The sequence below is a fragment of the Nerophis lumbriciformis genome, linkage group LG12 (assembly GCF_033978685.3).
Source record: "Nerophis lumbriciformis linkage group LG12, RoL_Nlum_v2.1, whole genome shotgun sequence".
Classification (NCBI taxonomy): domain Eukaryota; kingdom Metazoa; phylum Chordata; class Actinopteri; order Syngnathiformes; family Syngnathidae; genus Nerophis; species Nerophis lumbriciformis.
The window spans coordinates 29,515,646-29,541,683 of record NC_084559.2 but is presented as its reverse complement, the minus strand read 5'-3'; the positions used below and the strand labels follow the sequence as shown (position 1 = coordinate 29,541,683).

General features: G+C 38.7%; 1 protein-coding gene and 1 long non-coding RNA gene across 3 annotated transcripts in view; one reads left to right on the top strand and one right to left on the bottom strand.

Moving 5' to 3' along the window:
- antxr1a (ANTXR cell adhesion molecule 1a) overlaps positions 1-21,357 on the top strand; it is a 54,810-nt gene extending 33,453 nt beyond the window's left edge. The window contains exons 17-18 of the mRNA XM_061986268.1: positions 221-301; positions 18,008-21,357. Coding sequence (XP_061842252.1) covers positions 221-301; positions 18,008-18,421 — 495 coding nt within the window. The 3' untranslated portion in view covers positions 18,422-21,357. The remainder of the gene's footprint in view (positions 1-220; positions 302-18,007) is intronic.
- Positions 1-26,038, bottom strand: part of LOC133623197 (uncharacterized) — a 66,542-nt gene that overhangs the window by 33,577 nt on the left and 6,927 nt on the right. The window contains exon 2 of one of the 2 annotated variants that reach the window (XR_009817860.1): positions 23,971-24,040. The exons of the other annotated variant lie outside the window; for it this stretch is intronic. This is a non-coding gene — a long non-coding RNA (uncharacterized lncRNA). The remainder of the gene's footprint in view (positions 1-23,970; positions 24,041-26,038) is intronic. 2 annotated transcript variants of the gene reach the window in all.

Here is a 26,038-nt window from a genome sequence, read left to right as displayed (position 1 = left end):
AAACGGACCTCTAGGGAACGAGGCTGCAAGACTAGCATTTTTGTGAGAAACCAACAGCTGTATTGCTGGCCGTTATACTCAAAGTATTTGCTTTGTTTAAAAAGTTTGGGTTTGAGATATTCTGTTTCAGGGACTATATTTGCTAATATGAAAAATCAAGCATTACAATATTTGCATGTCATTATGATCAAATTTAATCTTGTTTTTTTTCTTTTTATAGAGCAAGTTGGATGCATTGTGGGCCTTTTTAAGAAAAGGCTACAATCGTGTGTCTGTAATGAGACCTCACCCAGGTGACAAGGTAAGAATATCCCAAAAATACCAGTAAAGTCAATCAGTGCAAGCAGGTAATATGACAATTTCACTGCTGACGTGAGGATCATAGCTTTAAATTAGCATTGTCTAAGAAGGAGGTATTATTGTACTACTAAATGTTGAGAGTGCACAGGGATCCTCTGGGAAAAAATGGTGGGGTGAGTTAGACAGCACATAACATCTGGCTGCTATGCAAAGCAATGAAAAGACGTCTGCTGAAGTCATCATAGGAAAAAGGCAATTGTTATTCCTGAAGGACCAGCTGTGCAGGGGGGATAACATTGCACTGAACTGTTGGCAAACAACATGCCATGTAAGAGTGTGGCATCTGTTCAAATGCACTAAAATACTGCAATACAACGTGACTCTAATGTGACGTAAACAAGTGCATTATGTTTGAACTAGAATGGCCTACTATTGCACTGTTCTAGTGTTTCTATGTAAGCAGGCTACTTCCGATAATGACATATTTGTGTCATACCATTTTTGATTCTGGGGTTTATGAGTCAAACTACTAACAATTACAATAGGATTCAGATTGAACTGTTAACAAAAGGAGAACCAAATTACAAAGTGCCATATTTTTTTGTTTTGTCTGTTTGTAAGCTAGCAGCTTACTTCCTGGTTCATGGAAAAAGATGTAAACATTATGATCATACCTGTCAACATTTGCATTTGTAGACATACTGGGACCCACACTATTAATAATGTATATCAATGAAATATGTAAAGTATCAACACTGCTGAAGTTCATCCTCTTTGCTGACGACACAACCATTACATGTGCAGGTGACGACGTTAAGCAACTTCTGGCCTCTGTAACTGAGGAGATGATCAAGTTAAAAACTTGGTTTAATACCAACAAATTGTCTCTCAATTTAAAGAAGACCAAAATCATGCTCTTTAGCAATCGCAAAAGTGAAATACCCATCAGGATTGTTATTAATGATACACCAATAGAATATGTTCAACAAAATTCATTCTTAGGAGTGGTAATAGATGAAAATATATCATGGAAGCCTCATATAAATTACCTGAGGACAAAAGTTGCTAAATGTGTTGGAATGATGAGGAGATCATGTCATTTATTGAACACCAATGCTCTGCTTTTATTGTATCGTTCATTTATTATGTCATATCTAAACTATTGTGTTGAAGTCTGGGGAAATTGTTATAAATCCCATCTACAGCCTTTAGTCACTCTGCAGAAAAAGGCCATTAGGATTGTGTCCAATGTTCACTACTTACATCATTCAAATCCACTATTCATGGAGTTAAAGCAACTTAAACTGCACGATGTGATCAATTTTAAAACTGCTCAAATTATGTTTAGGGCATCCCAAAACTCTCTACCATCCAATATACAAAACCTATTCCAGGATAGAGATGCTCATCATAGTTACAGTCTAAGAGGAAACAACAAATTATATTTGCCTAAATTTAGAACAACTTTAAAATCAATGTGCATTTCAGTGCGTGGAGTCAGTCTGTGGAACAACTTAGGGGACGAGTTAAAAACCTGTTCTAACATGATTACATTTAAAAGACTGTTTAAAAAAGAAGTACTGAAGAAGTACGAGGAGGAAAGAGAGTGATGCCCTCAGCACAGAGCGATGGGAAGAGGTGTATGGTCAGAGAGTGTTTGGGCCTGTGTGTGTGTGTGTGTGCGTGTGCGTGTGTGTGTGTGTGTGTGTGTGTGTGTGTGTGTGTGTGTGTGTGTGTGTGTGTGTGTGTGTGTGTGTTTTGTCTCGTCTTGTCTTGTTTTATAGTAACAGTGGTACTATTGTATTGTTAGTGTACAGGAGCTTTTCTTCTTTTTGTTTGTATAGTATTGTTCTTGTATTATATTGTTTATGTTAAATGTGGAATGAGTGAGAGGGGTTGGGATATTATAAGCATCTGCTTCATCCAACCCCTTTTCAAGCCTTGCATAAATGTCCCTGCCAAAATGTTTAAAAAAAAAAGTGTGTGTTGTTGTACTGTGCAGGTTTGAAATAAATAATTCAATCAATTCAATCAATTTTCCAAAAAATAAGTGAAATCCCTTTTTTTGGAAAGACCCACTACCCACTGCCAATGTGGTGGAGCAATGTGGTGTAATGCGGTGTCCTATCAGATTGCTGTGGCTCAAACGTGTTTACCGACACCATTGTCACCTACGGTACGGCAGAGAAATGTTTTGGGTTTTTTAAGAATACAGGACATTTACAAGAATAACTGGTAGGGGGTTTCATGTAAATGCGTTAAATATCTTATGCACTTTGCAAGTACATAACAAACAGCAAAAAAAAGTCTTGCCTTTTCACGTCTGCTATTAACTTAGGCGTAAGAACATGTACAACACAGTCCCTATAGGATCTCGCTATGTTGCGATTCCGCCAATTCACGACAATTCAAACAATCCCTGCAGTGTCTCTACACATTTTGCCCTATGCAAGGCAACTGTCTAACCAATCAAATGTCTCGCTGCATCGCACCACAGCTTCACTTCCTTGTTTACATTGACAAAGATCCATTCATTTTCTTATCAATTACTCGTCATTCACAACAAGAATCACCGTGTTCTCATCGAAAGTGTGAGGAAACTACATGCAAAATTACTTACCGGTATATCAATTGTCTTTTAAAATGTAAATTTGACGGTAGTTCGTGTAAACCTAGAGGTATCGACTCGATGATTATCGGTTTGATAATAAAAAAAAAATATATTATTGTATATTTATTTGCACCCCTAATATTCATAAGGCAGCCTTAGGTGGTGTTTGTTTCAAAAACTATGCACGCATGTGTGTGAATTAGTCACATGTGTAAACAAGCCAGAAAATGGAGCTTAAATACACTAAGCCTAAATGTACACTTTATGAATAAAGAAGATAATGAAAATAACTTAATCTGCATATGTACACCCTTCAACCATTTTTACTACAGTACATTTTTTTTCAAAAGGAAAATACTAAAATACATATAAAGCTTGGATATTCTTTAGTCAATGTACAGTTAATATACAAAGTTATTTTTCTATAGTAATGTCCTTTAAGATCATTTGTATTGTTTACTCCTCTTTGGCATACATTGTTTTAACTGTGAAAGTTGTATTTTTTTTTTCTTATGTGAAGGCTGATATATTACTTTTAGTCTTTTAATTGCAGTAATGCATGTGTACTTTGTTGCGACTGAATACATCCTATTTTGCAAATTTTTTTTTCATCTTGGTCAGTTGCTTTTCTCAGTATTTTTGTTTATATGTGTTCATTAATTACTTTTTCTTCAGCAATTGTCCCTTTTATGGTTACAGAGTTAAAATCACGATGTATTGCAACTTTCCCTTTCTCCCAAAATGTAATTGCAACAAACACTTAAAAAAACCCTGCACTTTCCATTGCAATTTTTGGGAACAACTTCTGCATATTCAAGAATCTCAAAAACGGCTGGTGAGATTCTAGGGGCACTGCAACATTGCTGTCGATGTTCAAAATGTTCAAAAATGTTTAATATTAAAATAGCGCATATATTGTTAGATTTGTAACTGGCTGCGATGGTGGGGGAGGATGCCGGACAGACCTGGCAGGCCCAAACGCGTTGTGAGGGTCTGCTGGGAACGTCTGGCAGAGTCTCCTGTCAGAGAGAGTTTCAATTCCCACCTCCGGAAGAACTTTGAACATGGCACGAGGGAGGTGCTGGACATTGAGTCTGAGTGGACCATGTTCCGCACCTCTATTGTCGAAGCGGCTGATTGGAGCTGTGGCCGCAAGGTAGTTGGTGCCTGTCGTGGCGGTAATCCTAGAACCCGTTGGTGGACACCGGCGGTGAGGGATGCCGTCAAGCTGAAGAAGGAGTCCTATCGGGTTCTTTTGGCTCATACGACTCCGGAGGCAGCTGACAGCGGTCGCGGAGGCAAAAACTCGGACATGGGAGGAGTTTGGGGAAGCCATGGAAAACGACTTCCGGATGGCTTCGAAGCGATTCTGGACCACCATCCGCCGCCTCAGGAGGGTGAAGCAGTGCACTGTCAACACCCTGTATGGTGCGGATGGTGTTCTGCTGACCTCGACTGCGGATGTTGTGGATCGGTGGAGGGCATACTTCGAAGACCTCCACAATCCCACCAACACGTCTTCCTATGAGGAAGCAGTGCCTGGGGAATCTGTGGTGGGCTCTCCTATTTCTGGGGCTGAGGTTGCTGAGGTAGTTAAAAAGCTCCTCGGTGGCAAGGCCCCGGGGGTGGATGAGATCCGCCCGGAGTTCCTTAGGGCTCTGGATGCTGTGGGGCTGTCTTGGTTGACAAGACTCTGCAGCATCGCATGGACATCGGGGGCGGTACCTCTGGATTGGCAGACCGGGGTGGTGGTTCCTCTCTTTAAGAAGGGGAACCGGAGGGTGTGTTCCAACTATCACAATCCTCAGCCTTCCCGGTAAGGTTTATTCAGGTGTACTGGAGAGGAGGCTACGCCGGATAGTCGAACCTTGGATTCAGGAGGAACAGTGTGGTTTTCGTCCTGGTCGTGGAACTGTGGACCAGCTCTATATTCTCGGCAGGGTCCTTGAGGGTGCATGGGAGTTTGCCCAACCAGTCTACATGTGCTTTGTGGACTTGGAGAAGGCAATCGACCGTGTCCCTCGGGAGGTCCTGTGGGGAGTGCTCAGAGAGTATGGGGTATCGGACTGTCTGATTGTGGCTGTCCGCTCCCTGTACGATCAGTGTCAGAGCTTGGTCCGCATTGCCGGCAGTAAGTTGGACACGTTTCCAGTGAGGGTTGGACTCCGCCAAGGCTGCCCTTTGTCACCGATTCTGTTCATAACTTTTATGGACAGAATTTCTAGGCGCAGTCAAGGCGTTCAGGGGATCCGGTTTGGTGGCTGCAGGATTAGGTCTCTGCTTTTTGCAGATGATGTGGTCCTGATGGCTTCATCTGGCCAGGATCTTCAGCTCTCACTGGATCGGTTCGCAGCCGAGTGTGAAGCGACTGGGATGAGAATCAGCACCTACAAATCCGAGTCCATGGTTCTCGCCCGGAAAAGGGTGGAGTGCCATCACCGGGTTGGGGAGGAGACCCTGCCCCAAGTGGAGGAGTTCAAGTACCTAGGAGTCTTGTTCACGAGTGGGGGAAGAGTGGATTGTGAGATCGACAGGCGGATCAGTGCGGCGTCTTCAGTAACGCGGACGCTGTATCGATCCGTTGTGGTGAAGAAGGAGCTGAGCCGGAAGGCAAAGCTCTCAATTTACCGGTCGATCTACGTTCCCATCCTCACCTATGGTCATGAGCTTTGGGTTATGACCGAAACGACAAGATCACGGGTACAGGCGGCCGAAATGAGTTTCCTCCGCCGGGTGGCGGGGCTCTCCCTTAGAGATAGGGTGAGAAGCTCTGCCATCCGGGAGGAGCTCAAAGTAAAGCCGCTGCTCCTCCACATCGAGAGGAGCCAGATGAGGTGGTTCGGGCATTTGGTCAGGATGTCACCTGAACGCCTCCCTAGGGAGGTGTTTAGGGCACGTCCAACCGGTAGGAGGCCACGGGGAAGACCCAGGACACGTTGGGAAGACTATGTCTCCCGGCTGGCCTGGGAACGCCTCGGGATCCCCCGGGAAGAGCTGGGCGAAGTGGCTGAGGAGAGGAGAGTCTGGGTTTCCCTGCTTAGGCTGCTGCCCCCGCGACCCGACCTCGGATAAGCGGAAGAAGATGGATGGATATTGTTAGATTTGTTCAAATCTGGTGCTTCTTAAAATCAAAACTATTTTAGAAAGGTTGCCGCAAAATTAGGCATTTTAGGCTGTGATAATCACAGGAAAAGCCAGAAAAATCCTGGTGGGACTGACTAATGCAAACTATAGCATGTTTAGCTTTTTAGCCTGATGTCAATAAATTCACAACTAACCCAGCTTGTGCTACAATGTATAAAGACAAATACATGTGAGCTTTAGCTATAGCAGCTGCTTTGATTGTTTTCACAAAGCTGTGTCAGGTGGCACACAACTGTGTTTACACTCCAGTGCGATTGGGATGATGGAACAATGTGAGTCATCGCTTCATCTCCAGTGTTTGTCTTTCAAGCCGCAAGGACAAGAGAGGCAAGGGCAGTGCCAAGTCTCAGCGGTCAAAATGTAATTTCTTATTTGGAAGTTGTTGTGGAGATCGCCACATGCAGAGAGATACTGTCTGCATGCGATACGTACACATCTTGTCCAAGTACTGTGGCAAAAAATGGCTGCAAATAAATGTTACATACGGCCTGATTTACTAAGACACAAACACCACACGGCAAACAGTGTGAGCAATCTATAAAATAGCTTGTAAAATTTGTGTGCGTGTTGTGTGTGATTCACTAAGACTGCAATTGTACAGTGGTGCAGACCGCCTTATTGAAATGACGATTTTGCGTGTACGACACAGGGCATCAGCAGAGACACTCTCATTTACTGCACATTCATGTTATCATGCTCCGACCTGTGGCTTTATGCTTTGTTTTCAAACATGTGCACACAAACCTTTAGTACATCAGGCCCATAGTGTTACTAGCAACTTGGACTTTAACTGAACCATTTTTGTAAGGCAAATCTAGAAACTACAGGAATATGTGTGGAAAATATTTCAAAACAACATTCTCACAACGATAACATGTCGGCAGATGTCGTTGAACAAACAAAATGTTCCACGACGTTACCTAGAAAGTACAAAATTATGCAACCAGTCAGAGTTTCCAAAAACACATTTTTCAACATTAAATCACAAGATTTGTCTGTGATGACTGGAAGATAATTTCGTAACATCATGCAAAAAGGTGCAGTGCCAAGTGAGGGATGTCACAACTTTAGAGTGCCGTCTGCTCACCATATTGGCCAAAACAGCCATTATTTTTACCTTTTTGAACATTTTCCCATAGTGCTTTCAACTTCATTACTGTGCAGCTGCAGCACATATGGGTTGTTGGGTGTGTTAAGTGCTCACACACAAATGCCCATGAGTCTAATTAACCTACACATTAACAGTTGTTATTTTTACATTTAGGCATTCAGTCCTCAAGTCAACCTAGTGAGTGAAGTCAGTGAGGGAAAATAGCAAACAGGTGTTTGACATTAACCTAAATAATATATTCACATGTCAAGTTTTTTTTAGCTGCAATTTTCACTTGAACTGTTTTAATACATCTCAAAATATGTTTGTGTTGAAAACCCACCACTTTATTTTAGGGCTTGAAAAAGTGACTAACAGTTTAAACATTATTATAAAGTAATGCAATTTTATCTGTATCAGGATATACTGAGTTTTTTGTTTTTAAGTAATTTTATTTAAATTGAATAATAATCAAATAAAATAACACAAATGTTTTGAGGTAATTTATTTCAATGGAGTACATATTTAAAGAAGTGAGGGGAATCCTAAAACATAATACATAGACATAAGACATGGAAGGCGGAATCGTGCACTTTCAGGTGTGACAATAAATGTGTATACTGACAAAAATATTAAACAGATATGATAGAAGAAAAGTAGAATGAACATTTGTGACAAATTATAATAGTAATAATGATTGTTCTATAGTTCTAATAAATGAAGGAGAAGAGAACAGAAAAAATGCTGGCAAACAGATTGATTCGGATATTTTTTTAAATGGAATATTATGATTTTTTTTACTTATAAGTGAGGGTATGAGAGCTTATTTGACACTTATCCTATGGCGAGCCCATTCCGCAGTGAGCAGGCAGGGCCCGAGCCTCCACCAGCACACACTACAAATAACGACAAATAATTTTGGTCAATAATTTTAAATGTAGTTGTGTAGTAGTAGTGGAAAGTCACAGGTTGACCTTAAATTTGTTCAGAGTTGGATTTTTTTCTCATAGGAAATTATAAAAAACAGAACTTTTCCTATGAAAATGGAAATGAGCTGATCCATGGTCAAACAGTCGCCATCAACTTTTAATAAATGTCTCCTATTATGCAGAAATGGCATTTCAATTATGTTGTGTCCTTAGAGCCGATAGAGGACCATATATCGCATTTTTTGGATGAATTCCAAATTGTAGCACCTCAGGGACTTTTGACCTAAATGTTCCACAACTTTTGATTGTCAGTCATTGCAGCATACTTGCCAACCCTCCCGGATTTTCCGGCAGACTCCCGAAATTCAGCGCCTCTCCCGAAAACCTCTCGGGACACATTTTCTCCCGAAAATCTCCCGAAATTCAGGCGGACCTGGAGGCCACGCCCCCTCCAGCTCCATGCGGACCTAGAGGGTCCGCATGGAGCAATGTTGTTGTAATATATTGAGTTGGAGGCAATAAACAGGCGAGAGGATGAAGTACGTCTCTTTACTGTAGACTTCAGAACAGACTCACACACTTGACGTCAGGTGCGCAACACCACGTAAATCGTTGGCCAACCAAAAAGTAACCCCAGTACGCTATAGCCAACATTCACCAGGAGATGGCAACAGACAAACATAGATCACTCTATTACATTCCAGTCTCTCCATGTTTTCTCGCCATGGTAACATGTGATCCACATGCACTGTGCGCTGTCTCTGTCCTTCTTGAGATATATATATATATATATATATATATATATATATATATATATATATATATATAAGAAAATACTTCACTTTCAGTGAATTCTAGCTATATATATATATATATATATATTTATCATATATACTGTATATATATTTATTTTACTATATATATATATATATATATATATATATATATACAGTATATATATGTATATATATTTATATATATACATATATATATATACAGTATATATATATATATATTTATATATATATATATATATATATATATATAAATATATATATATATACTGTATATATATATGAAATACTTGACTTGGTGAATTCTAGCTGTAAATATACTCCTCCCCTCTTAGCCACGCCCCCAACCACGCCCCCGCCCCACCCCGACCACGCCCCCACCCCCCACCTCCCGAAATCGGAGGTCTCAAGGTTGGCAAGTATGCATTGCAGACATAATGCTAAGTTTGCACACCTTTGCTGGCTGTGCTATTTAAGTCATTAAAATTACACATGATATGAAACGTGGTAGTTTCTCTGACATAATATTGGCGTAACAGTTGCAGAGGTGCTCAGGTGTTAAAAAGACCACATGGTGGAAAAAAACGTGAAACAATGCCAATACACTATATCTTCAGCATTTTTATATGGCAACTCTATGTGACTCTGTAGAAAACCATTATTAAATTTATGTTGTTAATGTTAAAGATGAGAACTTTACTTAAATGATAGGAAGACGACTGTTCCAAAGAAAACTCTAATAAAACTTCATGAAGCCGAAATACAAAAAATACAAAATTTAAAAAAATGCCTGAAAATATTTGTTGACATTGACATGTGGAGCAAAGAATTACCATCGGCATCATTCCTGACGTAATTTTGTGTTAAAGGGGTCATATTATAATTATTTTTCTACATTTAAAACACTTTCTTGTGGTCTACTTTAAATGTAATGGTGGTTCTCTGGTCCAAATTTTGCATGGATTATGTTTTACAGACCATCCTCAAGCCGCTATTTGACCGTTTTTTCAAGATACGCCGTTATGTGGGCGGTCTTATTTACGTCCCACCACTTTAACTGCGTCATCGTAGTTTTTATTGTGTCCATATCGAGTCTACTGATGGATATTAGTTAGATCTACATGCTACTTTGTTTTAGAAATGCCAACGGTGGAGGATGCAAGAGCATGTAGGAAAAAAAGAAGGATCTTATTGACACCAGTGTTAGACTACAATAGAAGACTGGCGCACAGCTCTTTGGGTAAATGTATACCATATATGGATATATTCGCTGAAGTCACCAATTAAAAAATACCTCACAAATTGGCTTTTTTGAAAGAACAATGAAGTAAGGCAAGATCTTGTTTATTTATTTATTTTTTTATATCACGGCCATGCCTCTGTGGTTTTATTTAAGATTTTCAGGACTTATACAGATCCCAAATACACAAAAACAGGTACCAATAGGTAAGAAAAGTTGGTTTTACATTATAGGTCCCTTCTGAATCAATTTGAATGACTAACATTTGACTAAAACTAAAATAATTTTTTGTCAAAATTGAGAACTGCTGTCAAAATTAGCACTGCAAATAAGAACAAATGCCAGCATACTGTTGGCGTGCGTCTGCATCAGGATAGTGGAAAAAGCTTCCTTAGGGTTTTGCAATAAACAAGCTGATCTGCTTGCAATTAGGAATCTCTTGTAAAAGCCTTGTTTTTATAACTTCCTCTAAATGAATACCGCTGCGGGACTGACAAACTCAATGTCAGGTTCCTGTAACTTGTCGTCTACTGTACTACAGTGCCCATTAGGATCAACTGTGTTTTTCTAAGTTGTATTAAGGAGATACGGGACTCACTAAAGCACGACATAGTGGGTCTAAAAACAACAAAGTACATCTCAAAAGATATTACTACTTTTCGGCTGTAGCTACAGCACAATAACAACAATATGCACTTGTGAAGTTCAATGCTGGGTATACTTATTACTAGGGATGTCCGATAATGGCTTTTTGCCGATATCCGATATTCCGATATTGACCAAACCCTTAATTACCAATACCGATATCAACCGATACCGATATCAACCGATACCGATATATACAGTCGTGGAATTAACACATTATTATGCCTAATTTGGACAACCAGGTATGGTGAAGATAAGGTCCTTTTTAAAAAAAATAAAATAAATGAAATAAGATAAATAAATTAAAAACATTTTCTTGAATAAAAAAGAAAGTAAAACAGTATAAAAACAGTTACATAGAAACGAGTAATTAATGAAAACGAGTAAAATTAACTGTTAAAGGTTAGTACTATTAGTGGACCAGCAGCACGCACAATCATGTGTGCTTACGGACTGTATCCCTTGCAGACTGTATTGTTATATATTGATATATAATGTAGGAACCAGAATATTAATAACAGAAATAAACAACCCTTTTGTGTGAATGAGTGTAAATGGGGGAGGGAGGTTTTTTGGGTTGGTGCACTAATTGTAAGTGTATCTTGTGTTTTTTATGTTGATTTAATAAAAAAAAATAATAATAAAAAAAAAAACACGATACCGATAATAAAAAAAACGATACCGATAATTTCTGATATTACATTTTAAAGCATTTATCGGACATCTCTACTTATTACCAAATGAGGTTGTTACATTTAAGGTAACATAATAGTTTTAGTGTTTGAATGTGCAAACCCCAAAACCAGTGACGTTAGCACGTTGTGTAAATCGTAAATAAAAACAAAATACAATGATTTGCAAAACCTATATTCAATTGAATAGACTGCAAAGACAAGATACATAACGTTCGAACTGGAACATTTTGTTATTTTTTGCAAATATTAGCTCATTTGGAATTTAATGCCTGCAACATGTTTCAAAAAAACTGGCACAAGTGGCAAAAAAGACTGAAAAATGCTGAGGAATGCTCATCAAACACTTATTTGGAACATCCCACAGGTAAACAGGCTAATTGGGAACAGGTGGGTGCCATGATTGGGTATAAAAGCATCTTCCATGAAATGCTCATTCATTCACAAACAAGGATGGGGTGAAGGTCACCACTCACAAGCGTGAGCAAATTGTCGAACAGTTTAAGAACAACATTGCTCAACGACCTATTGCAAGGAATTTAGGGATTTCACCATCTACGGTCCGTAATATCATCAAAAGGTTCAGAGAATCTGGAGAAATCACTGCACGTAAGCGATGATATTACGAACCTTCGATCCCTCAGGCGGTACTGCATCAAAAAGTGAAATTAGTGTGTAAAGGATATCACCACATGAGCTCAGGAACACTTCAGAAAACCACTGTCAGTAATTACAGTTTGTCGCTACATCTGTAAGTGTCAGTTAAAACTCTAATATGTAATATAATAATATATAAGATGGACTGATGCAAAGTGGAAAAGTGTTCTGTGGTCTGACGAGTCCACATTTCAAATTGTTTTTGGAAACTGTGGACGTCGTGTTCTCCGGACCAAAGAGGAAAAAAAACATCTGGATTGTTATAGACGCAAAGTTCAAAAGTCAGCATATGTGATGGTATGAGGGTGTATTAGTGCCCAAGGCATGGGTAACTTACACATCTGTGAGGGCACCATTAATGCTGAAAGGTACATAAAGGTTTTGTAGCAACATATGTTGCCATCCAAGCAACGTTATCATGGACGCCCCTGCTTATTTCAGCAAGACAATGCCAAGCCACATGTTACAACAGTGTGGCTTCATAGTAAAAGAGTGCGGGTACTAGACTGGCCTGCCTGTAGTCCAGACCTGTCTCCCATTGAAAATGTGTGATGCAATATGAAGCCTAAAATACGACAACGGTACATCAAGAAAGAATGGGAAAGAATTCCACCTGAAAAGCTCAAAATTTGGCCTCTTCAGTTCCCAAAGGTTTACTGAGTGTTGTTAAAAGGAAAAGCCATGTAACACAGTGGTAAAAATGCCCCTTTGCCAACTTTTTTGCAATGCGTTGCTGCCATTAAATTCTAAGTTAATGACTATTTGCAAAAAAAAATTAAGTTTCTCAGTTCGAACATTAAATATCTTGTCTTTGCAGTCTATTCAATTGAATATAAGTTGAAAAGGATTTGCAAATATTTGTATTCCGTTTTTACTTACGAATTACACAACATGCCAACTTCACTGGTTTTAGGTTTTTTAATAAACATGTATAACTTAGGGTCCATACTTTGGAGAGAACAAATAGCGTGCTCATTTGTTTTCACTTTGCTAGTCACACTTTATTTGTTTGCCTAACTTGTAAGTTGGGTCATGTTGTTAGGGGAACACATCAGCTGTTATTGCAATGTATGAAGACTAGAGCATTCGGGGAGCACAGACCTCTACAAGGCCTCAACATGGGACAAATAAGATTTTCCATGTTGAATTTACATTACTGGATCAGGTCTGTTTCATACAGTACTTGATTGACATTACAGCCGCTGACCACTTAATAACACATGTCAAATCCATTCTAACTGGATGTGACTGAGATATGATTTTCACATTACAGTGTGGACGCCCCTTGAAGGAATATGCACAAATCATAAAAATATTCCAGGCTGTGTTGACAGGGAGTTCCAAACAAACAAAACGCCAATATTAAAATTTAAAAAACACATCCTTGACAAAGGTATTCCAAGAAATACAGGACATTTGCTTCATGATTTCTAGGTATCTGGTTGTAGTAAACACACAATAGCCCACACAAGATATATGTTGTCTTAAGAAAGACAACGTCAGCTAAACAATGACAAAACACTTTACAATATAGGGATGTAACAATTACAGATTTTGACTGTACAATTAAAGTCTGCTTAATAATCACAATTATTATGCATTGATTAATTTTAAAACAAAAAGATTTATAAAATCACAAACATTCCTTTAGGAATTTTTACAATACAATAAATATAAACAAAAAGTATTATTATAATAAATAAATACATTTATAATTGTATTATTATATTAAGACTAAGAGTAAACTTTATCGATAACTCAAATGTGGTGTTAATAACTGGAATTGCATATAATTAGAAGTTATATTAATTTTTACACTCGCTATATTAACTTACAATGCCTATAGTTTATTCAACACAGGAAGAAGCGATCTTTAAATAAAGCGCTTGTTGCTGTTTGTTTACACTAAACTGACCCAATGCTACGCTATTGATTGTAAGTGACAAGTTTAAACGTAACTCAATTCTTCATGAATTAACTCGCCACAACATAATTGAACTTGGTTATTACCGTATGTCTTGGTAATTTTTTTGGGTACGCGGAATGTTACCATACTGCCAACTTCAGCTTTTTTTGGGTGGGAATCAGAGTTTCCGCTCGATTACCAACATACCCGTGGTGGTGGGGGCCTGGTCAACACGACACCTTTATATGATTTGCATAATCTGCTATGGATCATCCATCCATACATTTTCTCACAGAGGGTACTGGAGCTTATCTGAGCTCCGGAACCCTGGACAAGTCGCCACCTCATGGCAGGGCCAATACAGATAGACAGACAACATTTACACTCACATTCTCACACTATATAATTTACAATAAAAATATACATAACATTTTATACATACATAGACATTTATACATAGATATAAAAACAATTGGTATCAACATTATTTTTCCTATATCGTTTTGCTCTATTTTTTAAATTGTTGCCTCTTACTGTACAATGTACGTTGTCGAGATTTTTTCAAGTTCCTTTTTCCTCCAGTCCTGTGTCACTTTTTCTTTATTAAAAAAGACAGGTGACAAATCTCGCATCTTTTCCTGGTGTTATTGGAGACAATACTGTACTAGTGTTTAGAGACTCTTCTGTCGCTCGATGTCCGCGGCCAACAGCGAAACAGCAGCGAACCTGACGTCGCACTTGCTTCGCACTGCTCCAGCATTTCTCTCCTCAAAAGCCGCCACTGTCCTCTTATTATCGCACATTGCACATTTTGTAGATTGCTGTACGCTGGTAAATCCCGGATATATTAAAGTAAGTCCACAGGGCATACATGCTGCCTCTATATATATATATATATATATATATATATATATATATATATATATATATATATAGATATATGTATATCTCTCTCTCTCTCTCTCTCTCTCTCTCTCTCTCTATATATATATATATATATATGTTGCGTGTCTGGGAGTGAAGCACAGAGACGGATATTTGTGCACAGGAGTTAATATGTGGAGGAATTCGGCTTGTTGTTAGCATTAGATTGGCAAAAAAAATTGTTTTAAGACCGTCGGACCTTGTGTGACTTCTTCACGTAAAAAACCCCACTCGTTTTTAAGGGGTAGCACCATTTATCTTGCCGTGGCGCACTGCCACCATTAGTTACATTAAGGGGGAACATGTTGCTGCTTTGTACTACTTCCATTTTTTAGCTTATGTAGCATTCTAGCGTGTCTCTGTATTGCTGTGTGTAAACACGTGCATCGCTGGTGTAAGCTTGTTTTCGTTCCATGTAGGTTGTGTCCAAAGAAACATACAAACATAATGTCTGTTTATAGCGAGGGAGGAGGACAGAAACACAATGTGTTGTGGAGCCTTTGCGATTAAATAATTGTGTTTTAAATCATGGTTAATAAAACTGGTCATCGTTGCAGCTCTATTCAATAACTATATTAAAAATGTAGAAACTACAAACCCTGTTTCCATATGTGTTGGGAAATTGTGTTAGATGTAAATATAAACAGAATACAATGATTTGCAAATCCTTTTCAACCCATATTCAATTGAATGCACTACAAAGACAAGATATTTGATGTTCAAACTCATAAACTTTTATTTTTTTTTTGCAAATAATAATTAACTTAGAATTTCATGGCTGCAACACGTGCCAAAGTAGTTGGGAAAGGGCATGTTCACCACTGTTACATCACCTTTTCTTTTAACAACACTCAATAAACGATTGGGAACTGAGGAAACTAATTGTTGAAGCTTTGAAAGTGGAATTCTTTCCCATTCTTGTTATATGTAGAGCTTCAGTCGTTCAACAGTCCGGGGTCTCCCCTGTCGTATTTTATGCTTCATAATGCGCCACACATTTTCGATGGGAGACAGGTCTGGACTGCAGGCGGACCAGGAAAGTACTCGCACTCTTTTTTTACGAAGCCACGCTGTTGTAACACATGCTGAATGTGGCTCGGCATTGTCTTGCTGAAATAAGCAGGGGCGTCCATGAAAAAGACGGCGCTTAGATGGCAGCATATGTTGTTCCAAAACCTGTATGTACCTTTCAGCATTAATGGTGCCTTCACAGATGTGTAAGTTACCCATGCCTTGGGCATTAATGCACCCCCATGCCATCACAGATGCTGGCTTTTGAACTTTGCGTCGATAACAGTCTGGATGGTTCGCTTCCCCTTTGGTCCGGATAACACGATGTCGAATATTTCCAAAAACAATTTGAAATGTGGACTCGTCAGATCACATAACGCTTTTCCACTTTGCATCAGTCCATCTTAGATGATCTCGGGCCCAGAGAAGCCGGCTGCGTTTCTGGATGTTGTTAAAAATGGCTTTCGCTTTGCATAGTAGAGCTTTAACTTGCACTTACAGATGTAGCGACAAACTGTATTTAGTGACAGTGGTTTTCTGAAGTGTTCCTGAGCCCATGTGGTGATATCCTTTAGAGATTGATGTCGGTTTTTGATACAGTGCCGTCTGAGGGATCAAAGGTCACGGCCATTCAATTTTGGTTTCCGGCCATGCCGCTTACGTGCAGTGATTTCTCCAGATTCTCTGAATCTTCTGATGATATTATGGACTGTAGATGTTGAAATCCCTAAATTTCTTGCAATTGCACTTTGAGAAACGTTGTTCTTAAACTGTTTGACTATTTGCTCACGCAGTTGTAGACAAAGGGGTGTACCTCGCCCCATCCTTTCTTGCGAAAGACTGAGCATTTTTTGGGAAGCTGTTTTTATACCCAATCATGACAGCCACCTGTTCCCAATTAGCCTGCACACCTGTGGGATGTTCCAAATAAGTGTTTGATGAGCATTCCTCAACTTTATCAGTATTTATTGCTACCTTTCCCAACTTATTTGTCATGTGTTGCTGGCATCAAATTCTAAAGTTAATGATTATTTGCAAAAAAAAAAAATGTTTATCAGTTTGAACATCAAATATGTTGTCATTGTAGCATATTCAACTGAATATGGGTTGAAAATGATTTGCAAATCATTGTATTCCGTTTATATTTACATCTAACACAATTTCCCAACTCATATGGTAATGGGGTTTGTACATAAACCATTACCCCAGAGGTGTTCAATTTTTTCCACCAAGCTTTTTGTCCAAAAAACCGAAGGATTAGGAGCCCACTTTGTACTTAGTAAATATTTGGGGGATTTTGTAAAAAGCTTAGACCAGTGAGTCTCAAACTAGTAGTCAAGGCTGACGACTGTACTGAAGCCCAGAGGCCCCACTCAATCAGGGGCCCCCGATTTTGAGGGCGAAATGCAATGATTGGTGTTCATAGCTCTCTCTCTCTCTCTCTGTCTCTCTATGTTGTTTTTTTCCTACTGCTGCGAGCAGGGTTTGACTCACATCGCCAGCGTGTAAGGCCAGCGTGTAAGACCAGCGTACTACTACTGAGCTAAAATTCAGGCAGTCTCCCGGATTGCTAGCACTGTACTTAAAATACACTGGCTTCTGTTACACTCGCACATACCTTCATGGGCCTTTCGCGAAGGAGATGTATTCATTAACAGAATTATTTGTAAAATGTGTGTTATTTCTGCATTGTTGCTCTTCTGTCGAGTGAAATCATGATTTATTTTGTGGTATGCCAAAGAAACATTTAATTAAATATCCAAACACAGTGTTACTGTTCAAAATGTTACAGTGGCTAAAAATATGAAATATACTTGTTAAATAAAACATCTGCCTTGTTTTAATGAATCTTTAGGCCTACAACGCTACTGTATTTTAATGTTGGTCATTATGGTGGTACTTGGAGAGCGTTTTCCAAGCTGGTACTAAAGTTTTAGAACCACTGGCTTAGACTATTGCCCTAAATCAGCTGGGATAGACTCCAGCTTACCTGGTACCCCAATGAGGACAAGCGGTATATAAAATGAATGGATGTCTAATATCTGGTGCACTTTGTCATTTCAGGGCAGATGCATGAACTTCATCCGTATGAAGTCTGCACCTCACTATCCACACTACAACCCGCACTCATCTCCCATCTACACCCCTCCCTGCAGGAGTCCACCTGCCCCACAGGGCACCCTGCCGCCAATTCCCACTAGTCCTCCATCATCCCCCATGTTCTCTGCTACCCTCCCCTTCTTGCCTCCAGCACCCTTTGACCCCTCTCCCTCCCCTCCCGTCACACCTCCCTATTACACCCCGCCTTCAAAACAGGCTCTGCCCCCCACCGCCTTGCACATATCGGCCGTGCCCGAGCTGCCGCCAACCCCTCCGCCGCCCCTCTCGCCTTCTGGGACCCTGCCACCCCTACCCCAAGGCCCCCCACCAGTCCGAGCCCTGCCCCCTGCTCGCCCCCCGCCGCGCCCTGGCCTGTAGTTCATAAAAAGAAAGTCCCGCCTACAAAAATGAGCACAAGAGAGCAAAGCCCAGCAGGCTGTGGCCTTCAAAGGACAATAAGGACCTGCTTACTGCTAGTTGCCTACACTGACTCTTCTTGCCCAACAGTGTGATGGATGCTCTGGTGTTTGAATTACAGTGCGGACACTCTAAACGTGTCAACTTCCTGTCTAGCAGAGGTATTGTGGAGTCAAAACAGACTTAGACGATATTCACATGTCTTTATATTATTGAAAGCTGAGCAATTTGCATGTCATATCGGTGCCTTCATTTCCCTTGTTACAGTATGTATGCCGTATTGCTGATTTCCATTTGGACTTTTAATCTTGGAAATTGGCTGAGTTTTCAGGTGAAAAGAGAGTGTCCTCATCATGTTCCTCACTGTGCTGATGCAGCAAAGATGTGAGTCACAGCTGGCCTCTTTTATTGCACGTCACAGTAAACATCCCAGGACTTGGACAATGTGACATTTGGCACATTGATGTTCAACTCTGCAATCACAGATGCAATCCTTCTATCAAGATGTGGAGAGAAATGGACTGGAATCAGGGGAAAAAAAAGACTTACTTACAGCTTTTACCATTTGAAAGTGCCTCAAACATACATCATGTGCTGCTTATCTATTTGGAAAAGGGCTTCTTCCTTCTATCACGTGACAGTGCAGAAATGTAAGGAGGGTACAAAGCCTTCAAGTGTGCTCGCTTATTGGTAAGAACCACGAACAAGTACAAAACTGCATCTAGGAGATACAAACATGCTGAGCCCCACCCTTACAATAACTCACAAATACACAAACAGTACACCCCTTACATTTCAGCAACCATTGTGTTTCAGTATATCTTCTCAAAGGCCAGTTCTAAAGGAGTGAAAGTTCTCCTGGGAGCCAGAATGCTCTCTGGTGGACATGCATAACAGGGATATTAGTATAAAGCGTAGGGTTTAAAGCGTAGAAAAAAAGTAGTGGTTTATTAGGGGTTCTCATAAGATTTTTCAAATTTGTATTTATTCTGATTCTTAATAGACTCAGAATTTTAAAGAATACATTTTTTATAAGTAAGTATATTTTTATATACGTACGTATTTTTAAGAACCAATTAAAAAAACAACAGTTTTTTAGGCCATCTCTGTGCTCAATGTGCCGTATACGCCATACGTCAGCAGACAAGAAAAGCTTTTATAAACTGTTTGTAAACTGTTTTATCTTAAAGGGTTTTACACAAACTAATATATTGGAAGATTCCGTTTGAATTTAGAATCATGTTGAATCGAGAATGGATTCAGAATCTAATCGTCAACCCAAGGATTGGAATTGAATCGAATCATGAGTTGTTAGATTCACATCCCTACGGTTAATAGTCCGGAAATTACAGTAATTCTCTATTGTTTATAATCGTAATGTGAACGTCTGGACTGCAACCAATGTTGCTGCTTTGCGATTGCATTTTTAAGTCACTTGAAAAAACTTTACAACGAAAGCCGGCAGGAATCAACATTGCACACGGACAGCCCATTGGAAGCTAAACCAACAAAACCCAAGAGGAATTGGTGCCAAAAAGAGGGAAGAGGAACTGCTTTTGTTTGGCTTTCAAAAAGTCAAACGCCAACCAAACAACAATAATTTGCAAAACATGCCGCAAATAAGCCGTTATTAGCCACCATACATTCATTTCTGTCAATAAAATGTGACAAAGTACTAACATTACCTTGAAACCCTGAAGTGATGAAAATAACACACCGAACAAGCCTTACATAGTAATATCCAATAGCACCGTCTATGACAAGCAGTCCTCGCAGACACAGCAAAATTACAGATGCCATCTCTAAATTCATATTTGTAGACATGACATACAGTAGTATACACTGTCGAAAAGAAGGGCTGGCACTAAAAATACCCCTTACTCTTTATTTTAAATAAATAAAATGTGTTTTTTAATAAAAGGCGAAAAGGTAAGCAAAATGTCATTCATTTGTTGTGTATATATAACATGTTAAGAAAAAAAAATACTATATTGTGATATATATTGTGCAGCACGGTGGGCCACTGGCTAGTGCTCTTGTCGTACAGCGAGAAGGTCCTAAGTTTGATTCCTGGGCTTGGGGTCTTTCTGTGTGGAGTGTACATGTTCTCCCCTTGACTGCGTGGGTTCCCTCTGGGCACTGCGGCTTCCTCCCACCTCCAAAGACATGCACCTAGGGATAGGCTGATTGGCAACACTAAATTGGCCCTCGTGTGTGAATGTTGTCTGTCTATCGGAGTTAGCTCTGCAATGAGGCACACTTCCTACTGCCTGAGTGCTGCTAGGATAGGCTCTAGCCCCGCCGCAACCCCGAAAAGGACAAGCAGTAGAAAATGGATGGATGTATATATATATTGTTATTGGAACATAAAATGGCATATGGTTTTGTCCATATAACCAAGCACTAGTGTGAGGAGTCTGACTGCTAGGTACAATAACTGAGACAGTATACAAAAAAAAAAAGCGAGATTTTGGTGACATTTTTTATCGGAAATTGAGGCACAACTGTAACAAACATCAGTTGCTTAAATGTGAAGGGTGGTCTCATCTCAAATGAATGCCTTAATTCTAATGGTGCATGTGGTTAAGTAAACAAAGAACACCTATGTATTTGGGGAAATACAGTACTGTAGTGTCACAGTATGCTTAGACGTTTGTACTTAAGACAGAACCTATTAGCAATAAAAGCACAATTTCTAGTTCATGTTTTTTTAAAGATACTCACAGTCAAGCTTGCAAAAAGCATGCATGTACAATGCTTAGTGTATATATTAATTATTTTGTATTATTTTGTGTTGTATTTTATGATGCTGATGAATGTGCACATTTGAATTTCATATAAAAATGAAAGAAACATGTATACTTTCCACTGACACAGTATGTTTCAAAAATAAAATAAACTGTGTAAATACATGACAGTAAACTTTGCATTTCTGGACTGCATTTCTCAAATTATCATAACCCTGTGTATTTTCTTGCTATTACAGTCCTTGTGCTTAAAATATTGCAGTCACCACATCACAGATTATGTGTACGATATATATATATATTTAATGAGTCATTTATTGAGCTATTCACAGTTTCACTGTACAATCTTTTGAGACAAATATATATATAAAAAAAGTATATATATGTGTGCGTGTGTATATATATATATATATATATATATATATATATATATATATATATACAGTCGTGGTCAAACGTTTACATACACTAGTAAAGAACATAATGTCATGACTGTCTTGAGTTTCCAATAATTTCTACAACTCTTGTTTTTTTATGATAGAGTGATTGGAGCACATACTTTCTGGTCACAAAAAACATTCACGAAGTTTGGTTCTTTTATGAATTTATCATGGGTCTACTGAAAATGTGACCAAATCTGCTGGGTCAAAATTATACATACAGCAATGTTAATATTTGGTTACATGTCCCTTGGCAAGTTTCAGTGCAATAAGGCGCTTTTAGTAGCCATCCACAAGCTTCTGGTTGAATTTTTGACCACTACTCTTGACAAAATTAGTGCAGTTCAGCTAAATTTGTGGATTTTCTGACATGGACTTGTTTCTTCAGCATTGTCCACACGTTTTAGTCAGGACTTTGGGAAGGCCATTCTAAAACCTTCATTCTAGCCTGATTTAGCCATTTCTTTACCCATTTTGAAGTTGTGTTTGGGGTCATTGTCCTGTTGGAACACCCAACTGAGCCCAAGACCCAACCTCCGGGCTGATCATTTTGGGTTGTCCTGAAGAATTTGGAGGTAATCCTCCTTTTTCATTGTCCCATTTATTCTATGTAAAGCACCAGTTCCAGCAGCAAAACAGGAAAGAGCATAATACTACCACCACCATGCTTGACTGTAGGGATGGTGTTTCTGGGATTAAAGGCCTCACCTTTTCTCCTCCAAACATATTGCTAGGTATTGTGGCCAAACAGCAAAATTTTTGTTTCATCTGACCACAGAACTTTCCTCCAGAAGGTCTTATCTTTGTCCATGTGATGTCAGATGAAACAAAAATTGAACTGTTTGGCCACAATACTCAGCAATATCGAGTGAATGCCAAGAGTGCAAAGCAGTAATCAGAGCAAAAGGTGGCTATTTTGAAGAAACTACAATATAAAACATGGTTTAAGTTATTTGACCTTTTTTTTGTTACGTACATAACTCCATATGTGTTCATTAATAGTTGTGATGCCTTTAGTGACAATCTACAATGTAAATAGTCATGAAAATAAAGAAAACGCATTGAATGAAAAGAATGTGTTCTCCAAACGTTTGGCCTGTACTGTATATATATATATATATATATATATATATATATATATATATATATATATATATATATATATACATACATACATACATACATACATACATACATACATATATATATACATACATAGATCCATACATACTGTACATATATATATATATATATATATATATATATATATACTGTATATATGTATATATATATACACATATACGTTAGGTCAGGAAAAAACACAGAGGCTATTTCATTCCTACTAGCCAGTTTCGCAGGTTTCCCTGCCCTTCAGGGGGGAGTTTGGCAATGGCAATATATATATATATATATATATATTAGGGATGTCAAGTGATTTAAGAAAAAAATCAGATTAATCACATTTTGTAATCTTTATTGTGCCTGATTAATTACAGGTAATTACTCGTTTTCATAATTTAATTAAATGCAATTTTTTTTGTCAGAAAGTCATTCATGTCATTTATTTGCACAAAACTTGGTAACAGTTCTATCTAAAGTTCTTTCAGGCTGTATTTTGTAGTGAAATTTGCCAGCGAGCACACCAAAGTCTCCGTACTCATTTTTCTACTGATGTATGGATTGATGTGATCACTGACCGTATAGTGGTTACGGTAAAAGAGCTTGCACGGTCAAAACACATTGCATGATTAATATAACTGTATTTATTAAAATGCAATACATTTTTGTGATTAATCACACTCTTTAAATTTGACAGCCCTCACATCATTTTTTATTTTTTTTACGTATTTATATATTTTTTGTTGTTTAAGCATTTTCAAGCATACAAATTACTTAATAGTTAGTCTAAAAATATAAATATTACAGTAGTAGTATAGAGGAGACCAACCTAATCAGAGCGGGCTGTTCAGTATCGTGGCCCCTCATTGGCAGACAGCATTATGTTATTGGATCAAAAGAGTGTAAAGGTGACTAAAGGGTGTTATTTTGTGTCTAGAGGGTTGTCTTCATGTTGAAAAACGTATTTAGATAAATAAAACCGTTTTTTTAATGCTGTCATTATGAAAAGATTTGATTTATAACTAATGATTCCTACTTCGCACAAACTAATTTAATGGCGGTCATGTCCGTAAACAATTAACAACGATAAACGAGGGATTACTGTACTTTTTCTTTCTTTTTTCTTGCTTTTATTTTCACTTGGTTTCTATTTACGCAAGCTATCCACGGCTCAGTCTAAACTCATTATTGATTATTGTGTTACCTTCTTTAACTGTGGCCGGGTCACCGGGTTCACACTGTGACGCTTTGCAGGGCAGCCCACGCAGTGAAGACTGGGAAGAAGAAAAAAAGAAAAGAGAAGGCATCAAGTTGGCTAACCATCTCCAGATGTTCACACACTGCATTATGCACACATGTGGAGAGCCATCATGGAAAATTGCAGAGCCCGACTAATCCTCTGGAAATATGGACGAGACTTAGGAAAGGCGAAATGTTGGTAATGGTTTGGAGGGCTAAAGCTACGTTATGTTTGCTACATTGCCGCATACATGAAAACATCTGCAGTCCTCATGTGGCCCTTTTGCAAGATTCTCCTCGATCCTGTAAAAGTAAGATACTGACTTCGCCTTTAATGCAACAATGTTTTCCCATATTTTACAGATGAAATCAGTCATTTTGTTGAATTAAAAGTAGATAAACTCACTTTTGTCTTGGCAGCCTCACAGCAATACATGAGCTCATTGGGCGTTAGGTCATTTTTTGGCTCCATTGGTGGATTTAGCACTGACACTTGTCCACATAGTTGTTGTATAAGGTGGTTGCAGACATTTATGCTTCTATATTCAATTAAGAACCTTATCCGCAGCATGGTGGCCTTGTGGTTAGCAGCCTGGAGATCTGGGTTTGAATCTACACTGCAGTTAGGGTTGCTTACTCCCTGAAAAATAAATAAGGAACACCTTGTTGGCAGAGCCGGCGGTCCAGATTTGTGCGGATGTTGTTGTTTGTGTTAAACTATTTTTATATTTTTGTACCCCGCCTTCCGCCCGAATGCAGCTGAGATAAGCTGCAGCACCCCCCGCGATAGCGAAGCGGTAGAAAATGGATGGATGGATGAACTCAAACCCTAATTTAATCTGTACTGGACAATTTTCATGAAAAGTATGTGATCGGCCATTGCCTATTAAATCCTTTTAATGCTATTATTTTGTATTGTTTTTATTGGTCGGAAAAAACAGGAAAGAATGAAGCATGGTTGGTCACATGAACAAAGGCACTTGCGGCCTGGTAACCTAGCAAAACAGCAAGTGATCAACCAGTGAGCAATGGGAGGGATACGCTAAACAGCCAATCGCGTCTCAGTGTCAACTATCAAGTTAGGTTGCGCAATCTAGCTGTCTCGCTGTTGATTCTCCCTTCATGGAGTGAAAACAAAAACTAAAAATGAGGGCTGCGCAGAGCGAAGAAATTGTCGATAAAACAGGTTACCTCGACAGTGTGGCAATCGGGCTGTAGTTCTTCAACTCTCGTCCGTTCCCTATTTGGATGTACGGAAACAACTGGTAGAGGACTGAATATATAAAATAAATAACAAAATATAACAAATGTGCTACATTAAAATAATAAATTGGTCCAATAATATGTACATAATTACTGCATAACATAAAATTATTTCCATGCTTAGAATAAGAATAACGGACCGAATTAAATGTTACACAGAACACATAAGTTCCTGGCAGCAAACCTGCCAAAATGTGTTCTTTTCTTATTTTTCTATGTTAACATGTTCACACTTTGCAGTATTTTGTAACACTTTAAGTATTTCTTAATTTTTTTCTTATTTTTGCAACTGAATTCAAAGAGGTTATTGTTAAGTGTTTATTGTGATTTTAGAATTGTGTTTACATTGTTTGAGTGTTTTCCATGGTTGTGTTGACATTTCCTTTCTTTTCTGCCTTTATAGCAGAGAGGATTATAATCAGAGGAAAGGTACTTTTGAAAAACAATGTTAACATTTAACATATTTTTCTCCTGGTCTATATTTCCCATTGGTCAAAAAGATTGATTGATTGATATGAATAATTATCAATTTTGACCAATATAAAAACATATATAGTTATACAGTTTTCAGCCATATCGCCCAGCCCTACTGTAGAACGAGACTAAACATGTTACACAGCCAGAAGCAGGCATGCTAATAGCTAACCCCACGTAGCTTTGAGACTTTTATTAGTACCGGTAGGTTGCACAGTGAAGTACATATTCCGTACAATTGACCACTAAATGGTAACACCCGAATAAGTTTTTCAACTTGTTTAAGTCCGGGTCCA